Source organism: Siphateles boraxobius, unplaced genomic scaffold (genome assembly GCF_051911475.1).
Source record: "Siphateles boraxobius isolate OS27281-9 unplaced genomic scaffold, OSU_SipBor_1 82, whole genome shotgun sequence".
NCBI classification, from domain to species: domain Eukaryota; kingdom Metazoa; phylum Chordata; class Actinopteri; order Cypriniformes; family Leuciscidae; genus Siphateles; species Siphateles boraxobius.
In genome coordinates, this window is record NW_027509211.1 from 699,206 (window position 1) to 721,352 (window position 22,147).

At 42.0% G+C, this 22,147-nt stretch overlaps 1 protein-coding gene and 1 long non-coding RNA gene across 3 annotated transcripts in view; both read left to right on the forward strand.

Moving 5' to 3' along the window:
- LOC143730847 (NLR family CARD domain-containing protein 3-like) overlaps positions 1-22,147 on the forward strand; it is a 128,258-nt gene that overhangs the window by 14,655 nt on the left and 91,456 nt on the right. For both annotated transcript variants that reach the window (XM_077221416.1, XM_077221417.1), the window contains exons 4-5: positions 7,031-7,156; positions 9,781-11,508. In XM_077221416.1, the coding sequence (XP_077077531.1) occupies positions 7,031-7,156; positions 9,781-11,508 (1,854 nt within the window). The remainder of the gene's footprint in view (positions 1-7,030; positions 7,157-9,780; positions 11,509-22,147) is intronic.
- LOC143730859 (uncharacterized) lies at positions 3,289-3,787 on the forward strand. The gene is made up of 2 exons (XR_013200667.1): positions 3,289-3,373; positions 3,458-3,787. It is a non-coding gene; the product is annotated as an uncharacterized LOC143730859 (long non-coding RNA).

Genomic DNA, 22,147 nt, shown 5'->3' on the forward strand with positions numbered 1-22,147 from the left:
TAAGAAGGCGGCAGAAAGTAGTATTCCTAAGAGTAAAGGAAGAAGAAAGATAAAAATGGTACCATGGTGGAATAAGGAGTGTGATGATGCTATTAGAAGGAAAAGGAGAGCATATAAGAATGTAAGAAGAATGCATAGTTACCCAGGTTTAATGGAATATAAGAGAGAACAAGCACAAGTAAAAAAGGTTGTAAGAAGGGCAAAAAGACAATATTGGAGAGACTTTTGTGATAAAATAGGGAGAAGTACACCAATAGGAGAAGTATGGAATATGATTAGAAGGATGAATGGTATAAGGAAGGAGATGGAATATCCTGTTTTAAATGAAGGGGAAGTAATAGCAATAGAAAATTGTGATAAAGCAGAAATGTTTTGTAAAACATTTATAAAAGTAAATAGTACAGAAAATCTGTCTGAAGAATTTAAGAGGGAAAGGGAGGAAACTTTAAGAGAACATCCTCATTTATTGGAAATGAGAGAGGAAAGAGATAATGTAATGGATTTCCCGTTTGGATTAACCGAACTAAAACGAGCACTGAGGAGAATGAGAGAAACTACTCCGGGTCAAGATGCAATCAGTTATAATATGCTTAGACAGTTAAGTGATGAATCATTGAGAGTAATGTTAGAGTTTTATAATAAAGTATGGGAAATGGGGGTGTTACCACAAAGTTGGAAAGAAGCACTGATACTGCCAATAAGGAAACAAGGGAAGGATCTTAGTAAGCCAGGTAACTATAGACCAATAGCTCTTACTTCTCATTTAGGGAAAGTGATGGAGAGAATGATAACGGATAGATTAGTATATTTTTTGGAAAAAGAAGGCAAATTAACACCTTATCAAAGTGGGTTTAGGGTAGGAAGAGGAACTATGGATCCGGTAATGTGTTGGGAGGCAGAAATAAAGACAGCTCTGTCAAATAGAGAATCAGTAATTGCTGTGTTTCTCGATATTGAAAAAGCTTACGATATGTTGTGGAGAGAGGGTCTTATGATTAAGTTGGAGGAGATGGGGGTAGGGGGGAAAATGTTCAATTGGATTAATGACTTCCTTAAGGAAAGAGTAATAAGAGTGAGGGTGGGAGATTCTATATCATCTCAAGGAATTGTAGAAAATGGCACTCCTCAGGGAAGTGTAATAAGTCCAGTCCTTTTTATAATAATGATAGATGATATATTTAGTAAGGTGGATAGGAGTGTTGGTAGATCATTGTTTGCAGATGATGGGGCTTTGTGGTTCAGAGGAAGAAATAAAAAGTTTATTATGGGGAAAATGCAGAAGGCGGTGGATGAGGTGGTAAAATGGTCATATAAGTGGGGATTTAAGTTATCTGTGGAGAAGTCACAAAGTATTATATTTTCCAACAAGAAAGTAGAAAATGAGTGTAGGTTAAAGATATACAACAATGAAATGGCACGAGTGGCATCAGTTAGATTCTTGGGATTATGGCTGGATACTAGACTTACGTGGAAAGAGCATATTCATAAGATAGTAAATAAGTGCAAAAGAGTTATAAATGTAATGAAATGTATGGCAGGACAAGAGTGGGGAGCAGATAGAGGGGCGCTTCAAACAGTATATGTAGCAATGATACGACCTGTGCTAGATTATGGAAGTGTGGCATATGGGTTGGCGGCAAAGTCACAGTTAGTGAAGTTAGACAGAATTCAAGCACAGGCATTGAGAATTTGCTGTGGAGCATGTCCAACTACACCTATAGCAGCAATGCAAGTGGAGGTAAATGAAATGCCGCTTAATATCAGAAGGCAACAGTTAATGGCTGTTTATTGGACAAATCTAAATAGTCAGGATGAGAGGCATCCAACAAGGAAAATATTAGGAATATGTTGGGAACAAGGGATGAATAGATTACAAGAGTTTTGGATGGGTGGTAGAAGAAGATATTAAAGAGATGGGGATAGACAATTATAGAAGTGTGCCAAGAGTAATGTATCCGCATACCCCTCTATGGATTCTTCCTTAACCAGGAGTAGATTTAACATTACTGAAGATAAGACAGAGTGAAGGAAATAAGGAGATGGAAGTAATGAGAGCAAATGAGTATTTAAGAATTAGGTATGGAGATCATATACAGATATACACGGATGCTTCCAAAAAAGGAGAAAGAATAGGAGTGGCAGTATATGTACAAAAGTTACTTGTGAGGAAAAAAGCTAGAATTAGTGATCAGTTATCAGTATATACTGGTGAGCTGATGGCTATTTTGTTAGCAGTGCAATTAGTTAAAGAAAGGAGAATTAATAATGCGATCATATGTTCAGATTCATATTCAGCAATAGTCAGTATTGATAATCAAAAATCAGAATCAAGACCAGATTTAATGATGGAAATCCTGCAAAATCACTTTGAGTTGAAGCAAAGTAATATACAAGTACAATTTATGTGGGTGCCAGCCCATGTGGGACTTAAAGGAAATGAAGAAGCAGATAAATTGGCTAAACAAGCAGTAGATGAGGAAATGGTAGAAATTGAGATACCACATAGTATAAAAGAAATAAAATCAGTAATAAAAGAGAAAGTGATTAAAAAGTGGCAACAATATTGGGATAATGAGAGTAAAGGGAGACATTTATATGCAATACAAAAGAAAGTGGGAGAAGGGAGGAAAAAAGGGAGAAATAGAAGGGAGGAAAGTATAATTACAAGACTAAGAGTGGGACATACAGGTTTGAATAAAACATTAAATTTAATATCTAAGCATCCAACAGGATTATGTGATAAATGCGGACAGAGTGAATCTGTGGAACATGTGATTGTTAATTGTAAGGGTTATGAAGAAGAAAGAGAAGTGCTAAGAGAAGAAGTATGGAAAAATGAAGGGAAAGAGTTAACATTAAAGAATATATTAGACTCAAATGTAGGAAATAGTACAGTCAATGTGTTGTTTCAGTTTCTGAACAATACAGGTTTAATGAAAAGAGTGTAGGATTAATAAGTATAGGCTTGTAGAGAGATGTGTATGAAGTAAAGTGTGGGACAAGGAAAAAGTTAATCCGAAGGTTAAGTAAGGTTTGGTGAGAAGTGGGAGTTAAAGGGAGGTGGGGTGGAAACTGGAGGAGCTGAACACGCAGCGTCAGTGGGTTAAAATATATATATTATTTTTTTTTTTTTTTCTCTCTCTCCTCCTCTCTTTAGGGGTGGGGAGGGGTAGAAATGTTAAGAAAATAGGAGGTGTTTCTGATCCAAGCTACCTGATGATGGCAGTAATGCACTGTAAAGTGCGGTTGCCAATAAAACAAAGAAGAAGAAGAAGAAGAAGAAGAAGAGGGAGATTCAGTTTGGTAACCACATGGTATCTGCTGTCCTCAATGGTAATCCTGGTTTGAGAAACGTTAAGCTTGCTGCTCAACCGTGAGTTTAGAGTTCGTATTTCATCTTGTGTATGCTTTGGTAAAAGAACTTGTAAAGATGTTAATGAGTTGTTTTCTGTTATAGAGGATTTTTGTATTACCCGTGACTTACATAGCCCTTGAGTGCTGGATTGGAGTTTACTTGGGTGCATTAGGGCAACTGCTCAAGGACTTTATTCAAAGAATCCCGGGCTGCAACCAGAAGGACAAATACTTCATTTCATCCGTTCCAGATAAGACTGTTAATTCTAAAGACTGCTCACTTCATCTACATTTATCCATCAACATCTTTTATGGGGCATTTCACATTCATCCATTCCCACCAGGACTTTTCTTCTGTGATATTTTGTTTGTTTAGGTGTATGATAAAGTGTTTTGTGTAAAATTCAATATAGTTGAAGAGAGAAGATCTTCATTTAGTTGTCTTTTGTTGATTCATGCATACCCTGAACACAGTATCTGTTGCAAGGCTGATTTCCCCCTCCTTCTACTGTAGCAAGCTTGGTTTAAAATAGCCAAGATAGTAATACATTTCTTAAATTATACTTTGACTATGTTCTGGCCCGCCATCTAGTCGCGAAAAGTTTTTTGGCCCGATGCCAAACTTACTCGACCCCTTCCCTATTAGAACTATGCTATTATATGATGTTAGCTATATAATTTACTTTTTTTTAGAAAGATTCAGAATCAGAATCAGAAAGAGCTTTATTGCCAAGTGTGCTTGCACACACAAGGAATTTGTTTTGGTACTGAGGCTTCCAGTGGACATATACAAATACAAATACAAGAAGAAACATAATACTACAAATTATAAGAATAAAAAATAAAAATATAAATATATGAGAATAAAAGTATCACAGTTGGGTTTAGTCAGAATAGACATTTTCAGATTTACAGATTATGAACCTATTTACAGTGTTTGAATATTATAAATAAATAAATCTACATATAAGTATCACCTGAGTTGTAGGATATTGCACTAAACAGTGGGAGTATTGCACTTACAGGCATATGCCTTGGGAGGAGTGTTAACTGTTCAGGAGGGAAATGGCCTGGGAAGGAACTGTTCCTGTGCCGAGATGTTCTTGTGGCCCGTGATCTGAGTCGCCGTCTTGACGGTAACAGTTCAAACAGGTGGTGTCCGGGGTGAGTGGAGTCTGTGATGATTTTACCTGCTCTCTTCCTCACTCTGGAAGAGTACAGGTCCTGGAGGTTTGGCAGGGGGGCACCAATAATCCTCTCCGCAGTCCGGACTGTCCGTTGTAGTCTCCTGATGTCTGATTTGGTAGCTGAACCAAACCAGACAGTGATGGAAGTGGATAAGACAGACTCAATGATGGCTGAGTAGAACTGAATCAGCAGCTCCTGTGGCAAGTTGAACTTCCTCAGCTGGCGAAGGAAGTACAGTCTCTGCTGGGCCTTTTTCACAATGGAGTCAATGTGATTGTCCCACTTCAGGTCCTGAGAGATGGAAGTGCCCAGGAACCTGAATGACTCCACTGCTTCCACAGTGCTGTTCATGATGGTGAGTGGGGGGAATGCTGGGCTGTTCCTCCGGAAGTCCACGATCATCTCCACTGTTTTGAGCGTGTTCAGTTCAAGGTTGTTATAACTGCACCAGACAGCCAGCTGTTCAGCCTCCAGTCTGTAAGTAGACTCGTCACCGTTTCGGATGAGACCGATGACAGTGGTGTCGTCGGCAAATTTCAGGAGCTTGACAGTGGGGTCTTTAGAAGTGCAGTCATTAGTGTACAGGGAGAAGAGCAGTGGGGAGAGAACACACCCTTGGGGGGCGCACCAGTGCTGGTGGTGAGAGTCCTGGATGTGAGTTTCCCCAGTCTCACTCGCTGCTGCCGGTCCGTCAGGAAGCTGGTGATCCACTGACAGATCGAGGATGGTATGGAGAGCTGGGTCAGTTTGGCTGTGAGAAGACCAGGCGTGATGGTATTGAAGGCCGAACTAAAGTCCACAAAGAGGATCCTTGCATAAGTCCCTGGTCTGTCGAGATGTTGCAGGATATAATGCAGTCCCATGTTGACTGCATCATCCACAGACCTGTTTGCTCTGTAAGCAAACTGAAAGGGATCCAGCAGGGGTCCAGTGATGTCCTTCAGGTGGGCCAACACCAGTCTTTCAAACGACTTCATGACCACAGACGTGAGAGCGACAGGTCTGTAGTCATTAAGTCCAGTGATTTTGGGTTTTTTGGGGACAGGAATGATAGTGGAGCGTTTGAAGCAGCAGGGAACTCCACACTGCTCCAATGATCTATTGAAGATCTGCGTGAAGACCGGGCCAGTTGGTTAGCGCAAGCCTGAGGCTTTCCTAGTCTTCTGTTTTTTGAAGACTCTGCTCACGTCCTCCACACAGACCTTAAGCTCAGGTTGGATGGCAGGAGGGGGGAGTAATGGGAGTGCAGGAGGTGATGGTGAATGTGTGAAGTGCAGATCAGACCGGGTGTGTGGTGTGAATGAGGGCTTTTCAAACCTGCAATAAAATGAGTTTAAATCATCAGCCAGGTGTTGATTGTCCACAGATCGGGGGGTGGTGACTTGTAGTTGGTGATGTTCGTCAGGCCATTCCAGACTGATGATGGGTCGTTGGATGAAAACTGTTTTTTCAGTTTATCAGAGTAGCTTCTTTTAGAAACTCTGATCTCCTTTGTCAGTCTGTTTCTGGCCTGGTTATACAAGATTTTATCCCCACTTCTGTAGGCATCCTCTTTGGCATGACGAAGGTGTTTGAGTTTCCCAGTTAACCATGGTTTATCATTAGTAAATGATAAGAATGCCCTGGTAGGAATGCATGTATCCTCACAGAAACTTATATATGATGTTACAGTATCTGTGAGCTCATCCAGATCGCTGGTAGCAGCTTCAAAAACAGTCCAATCAGTGCAATCAAAGCAGGCCTGTAGATTCTGCTCTGCTTCATTAGTCCATCTTTTTACAGTCCTTGTTACAGGTTTAGCTGATTTCAGTTTCTGCCTGTAGGTCGGTATGAGATGAACCAAACAGTGATCAAAGAGCCCCAAAGCTGCTCGTGAGACAGAGTGATACGCATTTTTTATTGTGGTGTAACAGTGGTCCAGTATATTACTGTCTCTGGTGGGACATGTAACGTGCTGTCTGTATTTTGGTAGTTCACGGGAAAGATTTGCTTTGTTAAAATCCCCAAGGATGATTAAAAGAGAGTCAGATAAGATAGCATTTTAATTAGTCATATGGTCATGTTACAATGTGCCTCACCTATGGGGCATATTGTTACATTTCACTTTCCTTCTTTCGGGGTAAAAAAGTATACACTGTATTAATTAAATGAAACCACATAATTGTACTACACGTGTAAAATCAATGTGGGAAAAAATAAATAAGACCCAAAGTGGATTTACACAAACTGTGAAAGTCAGAATGTGTTAGGTTGTGCCCCACTCTCCCCATAATTTCACTGTCGCTTTGGTAATTTTTTTAAAATCATGCTTAACATTTGCAATCCAGTAAGGTAATTTCTCAAAATAACTAAGTTTGAAACACCACTGAGTTACATAATGTTAATGCAAAAGTGTTACAACACTCCCTGGTCTTTCCCAAGACAGAAGTTTCCAGGAAAAACTGCACAGCATTTATAAGTCTGTATGTTTTTTTTTAATTTTACTTAGTTTTAAAACCAGTTCAGTCCAGCAGAAGAGACCAAACCCAGAGTCCAGCTGTGTGTCTATGAAGAGTAACCGCTCTATGGATCATCCAATGAAGTTTAAGAGTGGAGACACACGGCCTGATCACAGGTATATAATTTATGTTTTTCTTATAGTATTATTTATGAATAATGAATATATCTTATAGGATTTTTATGAAATTATTATTAAAATACAGCAGTTTAATGATCTGGATTTGAACCGAATAATTCTAAGTTCAATCCTGTAAGTTTCAGTCTATTAATGATCATCAATGTGCTTGTCAGGACTATGTTGGTTTTCGAATCTGTTTTCATGTTTTATTCAAGTCTGTGTTCTTTGTATTCAGTTTCTAGCCACTCCTCCTTCATTAGTTCCTCCCTAGCCTGTTTGTTACTATGGTATCTGTCATTGAGTTAATTTGCCCCAACTGTGTCTTGTTTCCCTAATCTGTTTGGCTGTGTATTTATACCCTGTGTTCTCCCTCATTCTTTGTCCTTTCTCGTTTTATGTACAACGTTTTATGTGGTTCCTGAGTTATTAAAAATCCTATTTCCCGTTTCTCCTCGTCTCTGCGTGCTTCCTACCACCACGTATCGTAACAGAAGAACGGACCAAACCTACAATATGGACTTACCGGCAGTCCAGCTATTATGTATGGACCAGGAACAGCAATCCCTCGAGACCCACACTAGGCTATTTTTAGATCTAGCCTACCTCACCAACTTCCCAGATGGAGCGCTGAGTAACTTCTTTTACTGAGACCTCAATGCTGATACTAAGGCACGCCTGCCTGGTGTGGGTCCGAGTACGTTGAGTGGGTGCTGGTGAACTGCGGCTTGCCATTCACCATCGGCCTCGCAGAGGATGACATCAACACCAGTCCCACTCCTACACAGCCTGATCAGCCAGCCAAGGCCGCCAGTCCAGAGTCTCGTCCTGCCAGGACCGCCCGTCCAGAGTCTCGTCCCGCCAGGACCGCCCGTCCAGAGTCTCGTCCCGCCGAGACCGAGTTCCTTCACGTCTTCTCTACCGAGCCTGAGAATCTTCACGTCACGCCAGCCATCAAGCCCGCCACTGGATTGGTCTATGGGCGACCTGGACTAATATCCAACGTGGCAGATCCACCTCTGATGTTAGTACGTACTGCCATGAAGACCGCCGTTCCAAGGTCTCGTTCCACCGAGACCACCGTTCCAGGGTCTCATTCCGCCAAGACCACCGTTCCAGCGTCTCATTCTGCCAAGACCAACGCCCTTCCAGGGTCTCGTCCCGCCGAGACCGCCACCCTTCCAGTGTCTCGTCCCGCCGAGACCACCGCCCTTCCAGAGTCTCGTCCCGTCGAGACCAACGCCCCTCCAGTGTCTCGTCCCGCCGAGACCGCCACCCTTCCAGTGTCTCGTCCCGCCGAGACCACCGCCCTTCCAGTGTCTCGTCCCGCCGAGACCATCTTCCTTCCAGTGTCTCGTCCCGCCAAGACCGCCGCCATTCCAGCCTGATGTTTACGTCATGCCCGTCCAGCCTGATCTTCACGTCATGCCTGTCCAGCCTGATCTTCACGTCATGCCCATCCAGCCTGATCTTCACGTCATGCCCGTCCAGCCTGATCTTCACGTCATGCCCATCCAGCCTGAACTTCACGTCGTTTCCCGCTGAGCCTGCACATCACGTCATGCACGCCGAAGCAGAGACTGTTCACGTCATGTCCGCCTCACCCGAACCATCGTCTTCGGCCAAGGTGACCGCCATCACGCCCCATAAGCCAGTCCCTGAATCTGTCTCTGAGCCTGTCCCTAAGCCCATGGTTCCTCCCAAGGAAATTTTGGGGAGGGGCTATACATCTCCACCATGGCCAACCGAAGGGTCATCTCCGCCATGGCCGCCTGCACAGCCAGCTCCGCCCTGGTCCCCTGAACTGCTAGCTCCAACCTGGCAGCCTGCTCCTTCCTGGTCGCCTGCACAACATCCTCTGTCCTGGTCCCCTGAACTGCCAGCTCCGCCCTGGCCGCCTGCACAGCCTGCTCCGCCCTGGAGGCTTCCTGCTCTGGGTAGGCCACGCCCTCATCAGCCTCCAGGGCGCCCACCCTCCCACCCCTATTGATGTAATACGGCGCAAGGACGTGCCTTTTTGGGAGGGGGTGTTCTGTCAGGACTATGTTGGTTTTCGAATCTGTTTTCATGTTTTATTCTAGTCTGTGTTCTTTGTATTCAGTTTCTAGCCACTCCTCCTTCATTAGTTCCTCCCTAGCCTGTTTGCTACTATGGTTTCTGTCATTGAGTTAATTTGCCCCAGCTGTGTCTTGTTTCCCTAATCTGTTTGGTCGTGTATTTATACCCTGTGTTCTCCCTCATTCTTTGTCCGTTCTTGTTTTATGTACAACGTGTTATGTGGTTCCTGAGTTTCTGTATTAAAAATCCTATTTCCTGTTTCTCCTCGTCTCTGCGTGCTTCCTACCACCACGTATCGTAACAGTGCTCTTGTGTAAAGCTCTATGTATTATATTGTTAATACATTCACACACTGTAAAAGCTGTTGGTCTGTTACTCAGTTAATGACACAATTACATCAATATCAGTGTGTCTGACTCTTTACCCTTTTCATTCTGATTTAAGGTCAAATCTTCCATCCAGACCAGTTAAAAACAAAACTCTGTTCATGCCTGTGATTCATTTAATTAATTTATGGTTATTTACTTCTCTGACTTGTGTAATAATGTGGTATTTTAATCTTACAGCCATGACACTAAATCTGTTGAAGTCCTCAACACATTGAGATCAAATCTGAGACTGAAGTTTGAGTGTTTGTATGAGGGAATATCAAAGCAGGGAAACCCAACACTCCTGAATGAGATCTACACAGATCTCTACATCACAGAGAGTGGAAGTGGAGAGATCAATAATGAGCATGAGGTGAGACAGATTGAGACACAGTCCAGGAGAGCAGAAACAGAGGACACACCGATCAAATGCAGTTACATCTTTACACCTTTACCTGGACAAGACAAACCCATCAGAACTGTGCTGACAAAGGGAGTCGCTGGCATTGGAAAAACAGTCTCTGTGCAGAAGTTCATCCTGGACTGGGCTGAAGGGAAAGAGAATCAGGACGTCCAGCTCATATTTCCACTCGCTTTCAGAGAGCTCAACTTGATGAAGGACAAAACACTCAGTCTTTCAGATCTTCTTCATCACTTTTTCCCTGAAACCAGAGAAATGGACATATCCAGTGATGAGTATAAAGTGCTGTTGATCTTTGATGGTCTGGATGAGTGTCGTCTGTCTCTGGGTCTTCAGAGCGATGTGAGGTTGTGTGATGTGACTGAATCAGCCTCAGTGGACGAGCTGCTGACGAACCTCATTGTGGGGAATCTGCTTTCCTCGTCTCTCATCTGGATCACCTCCAGACCAGCAGCAGCGGATCTCGTCCCCTCTGAGTGTGTCCATCGAGTGACAGAGGTACGAGGCTTCAGGGACACACAGAAGCAGGAATACTTCAGGAAGAGAATCAGTGATCAGAGTCTGGCCGACTGGATCATCTCACACCTGAAGTCCTCAAGGAGCCTCTTTATTATGTGCCACATCCCAGTGTTCTGCTGGATCTCAGCCACTGTTCTAGAGAAGATGTGGAGTGAAGCAGAGAGAGGAGAGATTCCCAAGACTCTCACTCAAATGTACACACACTTCCTGCTCATTCAGACCAACATCAAACATGAGAAGGACTATGAGAAGAAAGTGAAAGATGAAGAGATGATTGTCAAACTGGGGAAACTGGCGTATCGGCAGCTTGTGAAAGGCAACCTGATCTTCTATGAGGAAGACCTGAGCGAGTGTGGCATTGATGTGACAGAAGCATCAGTTTACTCAGGATTGTGCACTCAGATCTTCAGAGAGGAGTTGGGCTTGTATCAGGGGAAAGTCTTCTGCTTTGTTCATCTGAGCATTCAGGAACATCTAGCTGCTCTATATGTGCATCTCTCCTTTATCAACAATAACATCAATGTGTTTGACCAGATTACCAAACCAACTAATGGAGACACAGTTTCACTGTCTGATCTCCATCAGAGAGCTGTGGATGAGGCTTTACACAGTAAAAATGGGCATCTGGACCTTTTCCTTCGTTTCCTTCTGGGTCTGTCAGTGAAGTCTAATCAGAGTCTCTTACAAGAACTAAAGACACAGACAGCAAACAGCTCTCACAACAATGAAAAAACAGTTGACTATATTAAAGAAAAGATCAGTGAGAATCCCTCTCCAGATAAATACATCAATCTGTTTCACTGTCTGAATGAACTGGGTGATCTTTCTCTAGTGAACGAAGCTGAACCTCATATGTGGTCTGGAGGATTACGTGATGTGAAACTCTCCTCGTCTCAGTGGTCAGCTTTAGTGTTTGTGTTGTTGTCCTCAGAGGAGACACTGCAGGTGTTTAACCTGAAGAGCTTAATTGGAGCCAGAAATGATCGGTAAGTAACACTAAATACAAGCCATTTAATGACCATAATATATAGCACGTTGGTTGGCTAGAAAAAAGAGCTATAGAGAGTATTTAGCTAAATATGTGTACTATATTACATATTTATTTTTACTTGTATCATTAAATAAAGTTATTATAATAAAAAATATTTAATTTAATTAAGTTATTAATTTTTAATAATACTGCCAGCTGATAGGGCTCTCTGTATGTTTACAGCATTAGTTGAGATTTTTTTTTCTTGAAAAATTAATGCCTATAACAGTGGCGTAGTAGAGGACTGGCACGCAGGGCATATTAAATTATTGTTGTTATTGTTATTAGGCTATTTTTATCATTAAATTAATATTTCAATGCATTTTTCCCACAATATTTTTAAAGCGCATCACCACATAACTGACGTGCTGTGAGGATAATAGATTAGATTATATGATGAAGACGAGCAGCTCGCCTCGAGAAGAAATGTGAGTCTGTAAAGTAGGGGTGGGCAATATGGCAAAAATATCATATCACGATTTTATCACGATTCTTTTTCATGTTGGTTTTACTATTTTGCAAGTGACTGAGCATTACAGCCAAACTAATGTCCCTATTTTAAAAACAAAGCCTTAGGTAACAAAATATAAAATAAAAAAGAATTGCAGACAAAAGTGGCGAAGATAAAAATCTTTGTCATTATTTTCTTTGTTATTAAAAATTAAGAACAAAGATACACAATACACATAGGCTACACAACTTAATATACAAATGAAATAAACAGTGCCTTATTTTTTCAGCTACAGTAGGTGTATTTAACAGTAGCATTGAAGAAAGTAATTAAATGAACAAATATGAAAATAAAACACAACATAGACTTCACTGTATAAATTATACATTGATTCTTATTAAAGCTACTATTCAGTAGCTACTATTAAGTTTTCAGTCAAGAACAGTGATTTATTTCCTCTTAGTCTAGTCTAAGAGAACTTAGTCCAGTAAGCATGCGCTGTTAGGTGTATGCGCCCAGAAAAGAGCACGTTAGAACTGCGCATCAGCATGTGAATGACTTGTTTAACCGGCTAGGCTTTAAAGCACATGCAAATAATGAACTTTTGTTAACATTTGATGTGAATATACATCGCGTTGTAACCTACAGTATGTTGAGATGGAGGCGCCAGAACTGCAACTGTTAGAATGCACGATACAATGATATTTCTTCAAAAGTAGATCGTGGAGACAATAACAAACACATAACCCATTCACACATATTACACTTAACACATAATCTTTGCATCTAAATACACAAACACCTATTCACACTAGACAATGGTTTCGTCAACTTCCGGTTGCGATGCGCCGGCGCGACCCAGCCATGACGTCATCATCGGCTGCACACACACACAAACACACACACACACACACACACACACACACACACACACACACACACACACACACACACACACACACACACACACACACACACACACACACACACACACACACACACACACACACACAGGGGCGAACCGACGAGGCAGTACAGTGTAAGTGTGTATGAAATGACTGGGAAATGGAGATGGAAGGGAGAGTGGAGAAATGAGTGAATGTCAATGTGCTATCAGCATCTCGTGTGCACGCTCTCCTGTGATAGTGGCAATGGCCCTGTCCCAAATGGCACACTCCGGACTTGTGGACTTCCTCAGCAACATGACATCATGACTTTGCGTAAACATACACGGCACTTTCAAGTCAAGTGGAGTGTTATCTATACGCATTTTGAGCTATCCGTGTGTATGTCCACGCCGAAACGAACCGTCATCTTCCGCGTGTATGTCTACGCCGTTAAATGTCCGAGTGATTACGCGTGTATGTGTACGCCGTTAAATGTCCGAGTGATTACGCGTGTATGTGTACGCCGTTAAATGTCCGAGCGAAACGAAGCAAAATGTATATCTACATCTGGGGAGCAATATTTTTTTTCCTACTCATAAATGCTATTAACCCCAGTGACGGATAGGTTTAGGGACGGGTTGGGGTAGGTCATATATTTATATATACAGTGATGTAACGTTAAGTCAACGGCGTTGATAAACACGCTGAAAAGCGATTATGCGTGTTGATAGCACGCCAAAAATGGAAATACGAATTGGCGTGTTATACATATGCCATTTCATGAGATCAGTCTGTCCTCAGAGTCCAGACTTTGGTGACGTCATGTAGTGCACACCTATAGGGCCCTTGGCGTGAGTCCACAAGGGCGCATTGAGAGGTATTTTTGGGACAGACTCGATCAAGCCTTATCCCTCTCCATACAGAGCCGAATAAACTGAAAGGTTATCTCATCAGTCCCTTTATTAGATAAAAATCACAAATCACAAATATCATATATAAATATTATACTATTTAGCATCGATCGAGAACAGGATTTCTTTTCTTTTCCCAAATCTTATCTCTATTTCAACTACACAGCCTGCTTTTACAGTTCTATATTTTGATATTGTGTATGCCACCTGGGCATTAGACAATAGATACATGCTTTTTTAAATGATGTATTGTACATAATAATACATAATGTTCAATTTGAACTAATACAATTTTAACACATCATGAAAATGTGCGTGAGTTTCAAATTAATTTACAGGTTTAAATATTCATACAACGTTTACATATGACTCAGTAAAGCCCTGACATTCGGTTCTTTTTATTGAAAGAATCATAATGCGATCGTATTATTCAGCGCGCTATTATTAGCCTATGTTTAAGACCACTGGTCGATGACCATAATGTTTGTACTGTAGGTAATAACTGGTAAAATGTACACCTAGGTCATAAAATCCGTAATGATACTTAAACTTAAATATTTTGTTATGTTAACAATTGTCCGTGAGCGAAATCTCCTCCCATCCGTTGTCTGATTGGCCTTTCGCAAGGATTCCTGGGTAGTTAAATTGTGTGGAGCCTGCATCCATGCAGGCTTCGTGGAAGACCGCTTCAAGGGTACAAGGGGGCGCTGCTGAGCACACTTCAGAGCGTTAAAATGATGAATGGGACGGCCTACGGACTCATAGACTCAGCGAGCATGCACAAGTTAAGTCCACGAGACCGAAAGTCCACATGAAGTGCGCCATTTGGGACAGGGCCAAAGTGAGGGAGGAACAAGACGTGGTGTGTGTGTGTGTGTGTGTGTGTGTGTGTGTGTGTGTGTGTGTGTGTGTGTGTGTGTGTGTGTGTGTGTGCGTGTGCGCCAGTGCTGCTTCCCCAGCGGTGGCAGCTAATGTGACTTTATCACAAATAGCTTACTTCTCATTTCAAAAACACCTTTTTAACACAAATTACTTCTTGATTCATGAAAATATACGCATTTGCCAGAACAAAAAAAATCTGATATATCAAAATAGTGTTGTAGTGTAGATGTAGACTAATAGACCTTGACAAGCGACATTGACAAGAAAAATAAAAAAAAACAAATCTGTGTTGCTGAATACGAGGCTTCTACTGTTATAGATACTATAACAACTATTTATTTAGGAAGTATTTATGTATTTAGGAAGGTATAATGTATTATTTACTTATGTTATGAATTATTATTGTTAGCATAAATAATTAACTTATTAGTGGTGCTTGCCAAAGGCAAGGCATCACTATTGTTATTGCACATACTTATTATTCTTTTTATTCTTCCAAAGGCAAGGCATCACTAGTGTTTTCTTGCTTACTTATTATTAGTGGGTGCTGCCAAAGGCAAAGCCCCGACTATTACTATTGCGTTTTTTATTCCGCAAAAAGTTTGGCACGCTACTCCTCCCGAAGCTTTTGTCACAGACCCACAAATGAGGCGTCAAATCGTGCGGATTATAGAGGAATGGTGAGCTATGACTTTTATAAGCGATCAGGGGTACGGTGTTCACTAATCCTGAATCACCTCAACACTTACTGGCCCTAGCAACCATTGTCGAGCACCCTAGCAACCAAAATCCAAAGAGGTATATATTCCATTCTGGATGTCACAGAGTCATGGGAGTTGGTTTATATCATTCATAATGACAAGCAACCGTTGGAGCTTAATCATTGGCAGCTGCATAGCAACCAAACAGAGTACCATAGCAACCATTTATCAAGACCTATATCTCTACTTCAAAACATTGTATAGAGATGGGAGTTGGCTTGTTTGTTTTGGTTGGGAAACAGTCTGTAAATATCACCATGGTAACCGTGTATTCACACTGTGAGGGACCAAGCAGTGAAGGAATGAGGGCCATAGAAATATTTCCCAAAAATATATTTTACTGAATCCAAAAAAATCATATACAAAGCATTCAAAAGGAAAACAAAGTCCAAATAATCAAATCAAATGTTTAGGCCTATAAAAGATATCAACGGAACAAACTAAACAAAAAAAAAACTGAGTATGTGTGAGAACAAACTAAAACTGATCTACAAGTTAAACGTCAGGGACACATTTATACAAACGGACTAGTCCATATTAACACATAACGGAAGACAAAAACAACAAACTTCACAATACAACAACAAAATCAATACCAAGGCCAGTTACATAATTACACTATAATTAAGTGCATATCTTAAGGCAGAAAAAATCGAAGGAAAAGGACAAGCAATTAGAAAAGACAAAACCAACACAAAACATTCAACTCCCCCCACAGTCAATCTGCTGGTTGGTAGCGGCAAGCGGAACTAAAGTAGCAGTTGAAGCGGTATTCGCTTAATTCGCACGGACCACAAATGGAACTGGCCGATCACCATCCGAAAGCTCCAGCCATCCACTCCTCAGCAACACAGCAGTAACTTATACTCAAAGAAAGCAATATTAATAAATGTGTGGACTGCACAACACCAACTGAATTGTGTGCACTTCAACCAGTCAATGGTGTACTGCAACTCAAATAAATATCTTAATGAGAAATAAACAATGTCTGAATCTTATTGCAAAATAAATATATGAAAAGAAACCATTGAGAGAACAAATGAAACTCAAGAATGTGCAGGAAAATTCTAAGAAAATCTGAGTAATGGGTGTTTGTATGTATGTGCGGGCGCGACATCACCGCTCACTGATGTTTGGCTGATTCGGGGCCATCACATAATCCTCCCCTTCACAAATGTCACTGGCACAGCGGGAAAGGTAGTCCGCCGTCAAGTTTTATCTGCCAGGGACATGTTGAATAGAGAAGCGGAAGGGCTGCCTGGCCAGGTACCAACGGGTTATTCGACTGTTGGTGTCTTTCATTTGTTGAAGCCACTGCAGAGCCTTGTGGTCCATCTCCAGGACAAATTCCCTTCCCGACAGGTAATATTTCAGGGAGTCCAACGATCATTTCACAGCCAAACATTCCTTCTCCACGATGGAATAACAGACTTCCCTGGGGAAGAGTTTGTGACTGAGGAACGCAATGGGCCGCCGAGCATCAGGAGCCCCCTGCAATAATACAGCGCCCAGGCCTCTATCCGAAGCGTCCGTCTGGAGAATGAAAGGTTGGTTAAAGTCAGGATTATGCAAGGAAGAAATCCTGCTTAAGGTGGTTCGGATGTCTTGAAATGCTGCTTCCGCTTCTTGCGTCCATCTGATCTGATTTGGACATTTAGAACCGACCATATCAGTCAAAGCTGCAGCTCTGCTAGAGAAATTGGTGATAAATTTGTTAAAGAATTAGGTCATGCCCAGGAATGATCGCAACTCCTTGCGAGTCTGTGGCTGAGGACACATTTCAATAGACTTTTTCCACCTGAGGCCTGATCTCGGTCATTGCAACAGCACATTTGTGTGGGTTAACTGTCAACCCAGCTCTCTGCAGACGCTGCATAACCTCCTGGATGTGTTGCAGATGTTGCTCCCACGTGTCGCGTGAATCACAATATCATCCAGATAAGCAGCTGTAAAGGTTAACCCCCATAATACCTGGTCCATGAGTCTTTGGAAACTGGCAGGTGCCCCGTGCAATCCGAAAGGAAGGACCTTAAAATAAAATAAACCCAATGGGGACTTGAACGCAGTGAGCTCGCGGGACCGGCGAGTCAATGGAATCTGCCAGGAACCCTTTGAAAGGTCGATGGTCGTCAGAAATTTGGAGTTACCCAGGCGATCTGTAAGGTCACCTATGCATGGAGTGGGGTAGGCATCAAATTTTGTCACAGACCTGAGGTAACAGAAACCAATACAAAATCTTATTGTGCCATCTTTTTTTGGAACAAAGACCACCGGATGGCACCACTCTTGGATGGCTCTATGATCCCCAGTCTCAGCCTCATCAAATCCACTTCCTTTTTTAGTGATTCTTGGAGACGCTCTGGGACCCTATAGCTCATTCTCCTCACAACAGCATCAGGCTTCAACTCGATGTCATGTTCAATTACAGTTGTGAACCCAGGATATTCTGAGAAAACCTCAGGTAAGCAAAGGGCCCTCACCTCAAGTTGCCGTTGGGGTGACATGTGATCCAAACTAACATCTCCTAGAACTGGCTGGGGAAAGTATTGGTCTTCCAGTTCCTCTTCTTCCTGCACCTGCCTAATCATCAGGCTCTGCGTCCTCTGATCTGGACGAGGAACCCATTGCTTAACCCTCTGGGGTCTAAGGTGTTTTTGGGGTCCTTGAGATGTTTTGACATGCCCTGACATTTGTGCTTTTTTCAGTTGCTTATAAACATATTAATGGCACAGGTGTAATTACACTCTATTTAGCACAAACAGGGCCACCATAATAAGTGAGCAACATGTATGTACATGTTTGTATTTTTGAGAGAATAATGTTTATGCGTGGTTATTGAAAAAACTCAAAACTTAAAGTGTCTGAAATAAGGCTACAAAACACATACTAAATATGTGTCCACAATGCTTTTGACTAATGGATGTTGTCCCCTAGAGTCGCCTAACTTATCATACCAGGCTTTTTGGCAGTTTTGCGCCTCAGCCAGGTGAGATTGGGCCAATTTGGTCATCCTCGCCAAGCGCTCTCGCATCTGCACCACATAGGACACAACATTCATCGGCTCATCTCTTCTCTGGTCTCCCTCTCTTATTTCTCGAAGCAGAGCAAGAGGACCTCTCACCTCATGCTCATATAGGAGTTAAAATGGGGCAAAGCCAGTAGACGATTGTGGTACCTCTCTATAGGCAAACAAAAGGTAGGGGAACCAATGGTCCCAATCTTTACCTGAATCCGAGACAAACTTGCAAAGCATCTGTTTAAGGGTCTAGTTAAATCTTTCCGCTAGCCCATCTGTCTGAGGATGGTAAGGGATTGTTCTTAGACTCTTGATGCCCAGTAGTTTGTATACCTGTTTCAAGAGGGTAGACATAAATTTAGTTCCTTGATCAATCAAGATCTAACAAGGAAACTCAACTCTAGAGAACAATTGCACAAGACAGGTCGCCACATACTTGGCTTTGATAGACCTCAAGGGGAACACTTCTGGATATCGGGTAGCGTAGTCAGTTACAACGAGCATAAATCGGTTACTTGAGCAAATTCTTTCAACAGGTCCGACCACATCCATTCCCAGTCTTTCAAATGTGGTGCCTATAATGGGAAGCGGTTGAAGAGGCACCCAACATGGGCTACGGGCAGAGACCTTTCAACATTCGGGACAACTTCTGCAATATTGGGTCACCTATGTTTTCAGGCCAGGCCAGTAAAAGTGTCTCTAATCCAAGCAAGAGTCTTACTTTTCCCCAGGTGGCCAGCCCAGGGAATCGAATGGCCCAGGATCAGAATAACTTTACGGACACTCTGTGGCACCACCAACTGTATCGCCAACCCAGGCCGACGATAGAGTATTCCCTGTTGAAGATAATAGCTTTTCCTTGTGAGGTCACCTTCAGTATGCTCTACATCCTCTTGCTCTGTCTGCTCCAGATAAGGAACAAGATTGGCATCCTCCTGTTGTAACTGAGCAATATTAGTAGGCAATTTAAAGTCTGGGGAAAAATCAGAGAAAGAGTCAACTGGCATCTTAGAGGTATTATATTGAATTTTTCCCAACCGTCTCTGTCGATGAGATTTCCTAGGTTTTGCAGAGTCAACAGTGTCAATGACCGCATGGTCAAAGAAAGGGAGGGCCCTAAGCAACTGTTCTTCTTCCCCTTTGCTCGCCTTAGCTTGGGTGACAACCATATTACATGAGGGTACCGGCTGCAACAAGTCCCAGAGCACTGGCAGGTCATGGCCCAAAACCACAGGAAACGGTAAGTTATCTGCTACGCCCACGTCCAGAAGGTAAGTTTGTCCTTTCACCTTGATATATACATTGGAGGTAGTAAGCAGTTTTTCATCACCGTGAACACAGCGAATGGATTTCTTTTCACTGAAGTTAAGTAGGACAGGTGGGACATACTTGTGATGCACTAGAGTCTGATCACTCCCAGTGTCCACCAGGGCAAGGCAAGGCAAGGCAAGTTTATTTATATAGCACATTTCATACACAATGGTAATTCAAAGTGCTTTACATAGAAGAAATTAAAATAATCAAAAGAAATCAGAATAATTAAAACAGTTTAGAATAAAAGATAAAATACAGAAATAATCAAATGAAATCAGAATAATTAAAACATAAAATAAAATACAGTGCAAACAGTCGGACGAACAGTGGCACAGTGCTCATTCAGTAAATGCACTGCTAAACAGATGTTCTTTGAGTCTGGATTTGAATGTGACTACTGTAGGAGCACATCTGATCTCTTCTGGAAGCTGGTTCCAGCTGCGGCTGGCATAGTAGCTAAAAGCAGACTCGCCATGCTTAGAGTGAACCCTTGGTATTTCTAGCCGATGTGATCCTAATGATCTGAGTGATCTGTTGGGTTTATATTCACTGAGCATATCTGCAATGTATTGAGGTCCTAGGCCATTGAATGATTTATATACCAGTAATAATACTTTAAAATCAATCCTAAATGTAACTGGCAGCCAGTGTAAAGACCTGAGGACTGGTGTGATGTGTTCATATGTTCTGGTTCTGCTCAGCGTTCTGTATGAGCTGCAACTGTCTTATGGTCTTTTTGGGAAGGCCAGTGAGAAGTCCATTACAATAATCCACCCTACTGGTGATGAAAGCATGCACAAGTTTTTCTAAGTCTTGACTGGAAACAAAGCATCTAACTCTTGCAATATTTTTCAGGTGATAGTATGCTGATTTAGTTATTGCTTTGACATGACTACTGAAACTAAGGTCTGACTCTAGAGACACACCCAGATTCCTGACTTGATTTTTAGTTGTTTGACCCCTAGACTGAAGGTATGCGTTCACCTTGAGAACTTCATCTTTGTTTCCAAACGCAATGACTTCGGTTTTGTCTTTGTTTAACTGAAGAAAGTTTTGGCACATCCAATTGTTTACTTCATCAATGCATTGGCAAAGGGAGTCAATGGGGCTGTAATCGTTAGGCGTTAGGGCTAAGTAGAGCTGTGTGTCGTCTGCATAGCTGTGGTAAGCGATTTGGTTCTTTCTCATTATTTGGCTCATTGGGAGCATGTACAGGTTGAATAGGAGTGGCGCAAGAATTGAGCCTTGCGGGACTCCGCATGTCATGGATGTCCACTCAGACTTATGGTCTCCTATACTCACATAATAACCTCTGACTCCTAAGCATGACCTGAACCATTTTAGGACTATCCCAGAAAGCCCGACCCAGTTTTCCAGCCTGTCAAGAAGTATTTTGTGATTGACAGTGTCAAATGCAGCACTGAGGTCGAGTAGTACCAGCACTGATAATTTGCCTGTATCAGTATTTAAGCGAATATCATTTATTATTTTTATGAGCGCGGTCTCTGTACTGTGGTGCGGTCGGAAACCAGATTGAAAATGGTCAAAGTATCCATTCAAGCTTAAGAATTTGTTCAGCTGATTGAAGACAACTTTTTCAATGATCTTGCCTATGAAAGGAAGATTTGAGATCGGTCTATATTTGTTTAATATGGTCTTATCCAGATTGCTCTTTTTCAGGAGGGGCTTGACAACAGCAGTTTTCAGGGAGGTCGGAAAACTCCCAGAGAGAAGTGAGGCATTTACCACTTCTAGGAGATCTGCTTCTAAGCTGTGTAACACATTTTTGAAAAAAGATGTGGGAAGTGCGTCAAGGGCGCAGGTTGATGTTTTTAGGTGCTGTACGGTTTCTTCCAAAATTTTGCCATCAATTTCTTCGAAATCAGACATAGTGGCTACTTTCTCAGGCTGTTGTCTGATCTGCCTGACCCCAGCGCAACTCAAGGATGAGCTGATCACCTTTCTGATATTATTGATTTTCTCAGAGAAGAAAGAAGCAAACTCACTGCACTTTCTCACTGAGAGCATTTCACTGGGAATCTGGCTTGGGGGGTTTGTCAGTCTCTCTACAGTAGCAAAAAGAGTGCGTGTGTTGTTTATATTGCTGTTTATAATATTTGAGAAGAAAGTCTGTCTAGCTTTGCTTAGTTCCTTATTGAAAGCATGGATGCTGTCTTTGTAGATGTTATAATGGACTACAAGTTTTGTCTTCCGCCACATGCGCTCTGCTTTTCTGCATTGTCTTTTCATATTTTGCACTGCTGTTGAGTTTCTCCAAGGTGCTTTTTGTCTGCCACTCTTCTTCCTGACTTTCACAGGAGCAATATCATCAATTACACTCTTAACTTTTGAGTTAAAAGAATCAAGGAGAAA